Here is a 5,238-nt window from a genome sequence, read left to right as displayed (position 1 = left end):
ATCTTCAACCGATATTTCATCGTTTTCTTTTTTATCTGTGATGACAATGTGATATAGTCTTCTAGTGAAGATAAAACAAATAGTGAGACAGTTTAAATCCGTGCAAGCCGTCGGAGGCGACACCCTTGAGTTAAATCTGCGTATCAAAATATGATTATATCATATTTCTTAAAGGAGGAGCAACATTTTATCACTAAACAAATAAAGACTTATAAATAAAGTACTCTTCCGGCATACGACACCTTAGTACACTACTACGATAGGGGTCATGTAAGTGGTCAGTCAGCGTGACAATGCAAGTACGACCAGGGTTGGGTCCTGACCAGACCGCCCCCGTTTAGACATACCAGTGTCAATTTCTGGGGTGACGGGATGACGGTGAATAGTAGGTGTTAGTTCCCACTGTATCTATCCACTCCCAAAAGTCTGGCGATAAATATTATAGAGGCTTTCTTCGGGTGCTAGGTTCGTCATGTTAATGTTTGAATCTTTGTAGGTGTTCGAATATGGGGCATTTCTTCTCCATTGTGTCTGTTGGTATATTAACATTATTTTATAGTTGAAGACCTATGACGTCATCTGATCACGATAGTATCTTATTTATATATATCTCAATCATTTATTACGTTATGTGTTTATTTTTTAGTATTTGTTTATTTTTGTTTTCATTTATTTCTTTTAGAGTTGAAGTGTTTCTATTATTAGTAATGGAGACATAATAACAAAGACACATTAATGATACATGAACCATTTTCTATCAAATTTTGAACAAATGAAATTAGGCAAAATTTGCCAGTGAATATTAATATAAGAGACTATATATATATATATATCTATATATATATATATATATATATATATAAATATATATCTTTTTTTATTTCTCTTTTCCTAATTATAATCTTGACACTCATTACATTCCTAGGGTGCCCAGTCATACATACATTACATTTAATATACCTATATCTAATAAAGATTATGTTTATAATGCAAACACTTTTACAAGATGTTGAAAATAAAATTTGAAAGGAAAGTGGTTAGATTTGGGCTAATATCTGTAATTAGGAGAGACATAACAGCAAATTATATTCTTACACGGTTCATATTTACATAACTTAGATACTTCGATACTGAGAACCCTAGGGTTTATTCATATACATTATACTTATATCCAATTACCAACAGAAATCTACATCATAGGGTTTGGAGTTGGGATATGTAATTCCTAAATACTCACCTAGAGAGGGAAGGGTTGAGTTGATAGCTTTGGTCTCCGTATCCCTGCCACTGTGAAGAGGGCGAATTCGGATACATAGTTGAGTTACAGCCTGTATTCTGTGGAGAATTGTAGCTGCCGTTGGGAACACCATTGTGGTACCATTTCATGAAGGGATTGTTCATACTCTGGCGCAAAAGCGCCTCGTCTAGTCGGTATGCTCGGCGCTCGGCGTCAGTATACGGAGAATATATAGAACTAAACGGCGTTGCAGAAGGGCTGAATGGCACACTAGGGGCAAGCGGAGCATATCCGTTTGCCATATGGTACATGCCCAAGTCACAATCCTTCTTTCGGCCCCTACGACGGGAGCGCCTTCTCTGTCGAAAGTCGCCCCTCATGAAGTCCTGAATATTTGCTGGATGAATCGCCCAGTAATTACCCTTTCCATCCTCACAGCGTCCCGCCTTGATGAAACAGTCGTTTAAAGATAGATTGTGTCGGACGCTGTTGCGCCAACCCTGCCCTCTATTTAGATAATAAGGATAATTTTTCTCTATCCAGGAATATATAGAACCCAAACTAAGACGCTTTTGTGTTGACTCTAGTATTGCTTTCGCTATGAGTGCTATATATGAAAGCGCCGGTTTGACGTCAGCGTTTCCATGCGCCTTTTCGTCGTGTCCTTTTGACGGGTCTGCAATGTCTATGGGTTCGATTTCCTTTTCTACCTTTAATGTTTCGTCCTTGGTTTCCTGTGGGATTTCCGGTTCGGTGATTCCCGGAGACAGACGTTGCTGTGGCGGCATTTGTTGAATATCTGGTTTATAATCATGGTTTGTCTCTAGTTTAATATGTTGCACTTCTTCGTGGTGGGTGTTTAAGCCATTGTCGGAAAGTCTTCCCTCCGTTTCTCCTCCCCCTACCACATTTGAACCCCCTCCCAGCGCATCGTAGCGCGGATGAATTTGGTCCAACCCATGGGTGGGATGCCCATTGTCAAGAATGTCTGATTTGGTCAAGAGCCCGTCCGAACTCCTTTGTAGACCATAATCGGTTATGTCCATTTGTCGCCCATTGGGCATTTTGTAATAGGCACTATTGGTATTTGGTACGAATCCACCATGAAGTAATGTAGACTCCGCGTACGACGGAGGTTCCCGGGAAATATAATTTCCCGGAGAAGATGTCGGAGAGAGAAAGGCGTTATAACAGGTATCCGCTGGTGTTTCCTGAAAGTGTCCATGATGGAGTTTTATGGAGGATCCGTCATAAGATGGTGATCCGCCGTATATTCCGGACTGGTATCCACTTGGTTCAAAGTGTGAGTGCTGCATAATGACCTTTGTATTGGAATAACTAACAATTAGCCACCTATTGTGTATCGTCAATAATTGTCCACAGTGTGTTCCTCTGTATACAAATAAACAAATTCTCATTCAATCTCTTACGGCACAAACAACAACTGTTGCATATATAGAACTATGTATATCGGTACATGTCCAGCGTAACATTTTGGCCAAATTGTTGATCAGCAAACAGTATAAACTCCCCAAACATTTGTACCCACTGTACTCCTAAGTAGTAGCTCATTTTATTTTATTCCCTACCTGGTACCTGTCAAACGAAAATAGTTTGGTGTCCAGAATGATACGGACCCGTCATCCGATGAAACATATGTTCTGATTGGCTGGAGAAAGAACGCCCATATCGAGACAGACCGCGTGGTGGATGTTCACCACCAGGGGGCGGGGGGTAGATAACTGAATGATAATTGCTGTGAAGTGTTTAACTTTTGTCTAAACAGGTAAACATGAGAAGATCTTCCTCTTAAGCCACTGAATAGGTAGCTAATCAGGAACTAAGCCCATGATCCAGGTATCTTGGACTGAACTAATACCTTAGAAATTAAACAACCATTTAAAGCCATCTTATTGTTAAACTTCGATTCTTGGATCCAATGTAACTTATGATGGAAATGTATTTATGTATTGAATTTGATTTCAACCACATATCTCGATTACATCTCGAACCCTTTCATTTAATGATAAGTATTATAATGTGCCAATGAGTTCCATCAATAATCAAGAGAAATCAAGACTGGTTTCAGATTATTTTGACATAAGATGAATGTTTAATAAAAACATGTCATAAAGGATTGATTTATGTGAATATTCACTGTAAAAACAGAAAGCGCAACCATAAAAAATATCAAGAAGGTAACAATTTCACTAAAAATGAAAACAAATAACTATTTCCATTATATGACAGAGACCTTAATTGAGCAATGAAATTAAATCAGTTCAAATTGTTATAGGGACCACCAGAAAGTCCCTCAAACTGTTATAGGGACCATCAGAAAGTCCCTCAAGTTGTTAAGGGACCATCAGAAAGTCCCTCAAGTTTTGATTTAAACATATTTTATTTGTACAAAGTATACAAGCAGGATTGGGCACAAGTTTTCTAACTTATATAAAGCCCTTTCCTATAAAATTTTACAAAATACATATTAACAAGACAAGACATGTTTAAATACAATTATAATAAAAAAAAAAAAAAAAAAAACGAGAGAGAGAGAGAGTTTAAATAACTTCATGTAGAGCGGTCTCTCATGATACAAACAACACAAGTAAAAATACAAAACGCTTTTCATAACTTTCAAACTTTTCTACAGTTCATCACATCCCGTGCGAATATCGCTTTCTCCTGGCATCCGGGTCCTTCAGAAAAAAAAAACGTCACCACTTGTGTCGGAGCAAGGAGAGACCAAATATTTTAAGTTGTTAAGGGACCGTCAGAAAGTTCCTCAAGTTGTTAAGGGACCGTCAGAAAGTCCCTCAAGTTGTTATAGGGACCGTCAGAAAGTCCCACAAATTGTTATAGGGACCGTCAGAAAGTCCCTCAAATTGTTATAGGGACCGTCAGAAAGTCCCTTAAATCGTCCGCGCTGTCGCAAATGATGCCAGGTATTTCATAAAAATCATAGAATGGTTTTTGATTTAAGTCAATCTAAGACCGAGAAATGATAGTCGTTTTGTTAAATCACTATGCGAAGGCTGCAGTAGTCTTTGCGGAGTCATCACACATCCACATGCTGAATACATATAAATACATATTGACCAATCGGTAGCTGCGGCGGCCATATTTGATAAAAAAACGGAAACATCTCCGCTCAATTATCAATACTCAAAGGAAGTTTCATTCCAGTCTAACCAACGATTTGACGGTTATAGCCAGTTATATTTTAACCAATCAATGCCTCTTGTGGCCATCCCTGAGGGAGAACATCGAAAGTAACAGTACACATGGTTATCTATGATCATGTGAAGCTTCACGTGGATCTGATCCATGCTTTTAGAGAAAAATTTCGAATAGCGGGCGGCAGACGAATAAATAAATACGGATTTAAAAATAGCAAGTCCCCCCGCCTTCGTATGAGAGGCTGGATCGTGTTTTCCATATAATACTTAAACTTGCTTATTTTAGCGATAATCCGAATTAAGCGCTTTTCGATATACACATTTTGTGCTGAACTTTGATAGCGTTAATTGTAGTTTTAGTCCGATATCTATATAACAGTTATTGTAAATGCACTTATTCGTCATTGCGCTATTTTGCCGGAAATTGATAACGCGCTAAGTGTTAAGTTCATTTAGAGTATTCAAACCATATTATGATTTTTGGCATTGTATGGAAATATCTACATTCTACATGATGACCTCCCGTTAACTCAGTGTTAATCTGGATTGTATTTACAAGGGTATAGATGCAGTCTCGACCACACGACAATAACATGACCTCATTTTGGCGCCATGTGGACTTAACGTCAACGCATTGCACTTATTATAATTATAATTATTATTATTATAATTATTATTATTATTATTATTCTAATTATTTTGTAACTGCTTTCTTTCCCATGTCCGTTCGTAGTTATTAGTTTCAGTGTTTTAAATGGTATATAAATGAACGCCTGATTTCATCAAAAGACGTTTTGGAAAATTCTTTCTGTACAAAAACTA

At 37.7% G+C, this 5,238-nt stretch overlaps 1 protein-coding gene across 1 annotated transcript; it reads right to left on the bottom strand.

Moving 5' to 3' along the window:
- Positions 1-1,233: 1,233 nt before the first annotated feature.
- LOC132555066 (forkhead box protein D5-A-like) lies at positions 1,234-2,553 on the bottom strand. Its single transcript, XM_060219406.1, has one exon. The coding sequence runs from the start codon at positions 2,551-2,553 to the stop codon at positions 1,234-1,236; it is 1,320 nt and encodes a 439-aa protein (XP_060075389.1).
- Positions 2,554-5,238: the final 2,685 nt, after the last annotated feature.

The sequence above is a fragment of the Ylistrum balloti genome, unplaced genomic scaffold (assembly GCF_031769215.1).
Source record: "Ylistrum balloti isolate Yb309-2 unplaced genomic scaffold, AGI_CSIRO_Ybal_v1 Utg370452, whole genome shotgun sequence".
Taxonomy (NCBI): Eukaryota; Metazoa; Mollusca; class Bivalvia; order Pectinida; family Pectinidae; genus Ylistrum; species Ylistrum balloti.
The sequence above is the reverse complement of the archived record's forward strand: the minus strand, read 5'-3'. Positions and strand labels throughout refer to the sequence as shown.

Bases quoted from the DNA above. Each gene is read 5' to 3' on its own strand.
- LOC132555066 (XM_060219406.1), bottom strand. From the start codon at position 2,553: ATGCAGCACTCACACTTTGAACCAAGTGGATACCAGTCCGGAATATAC.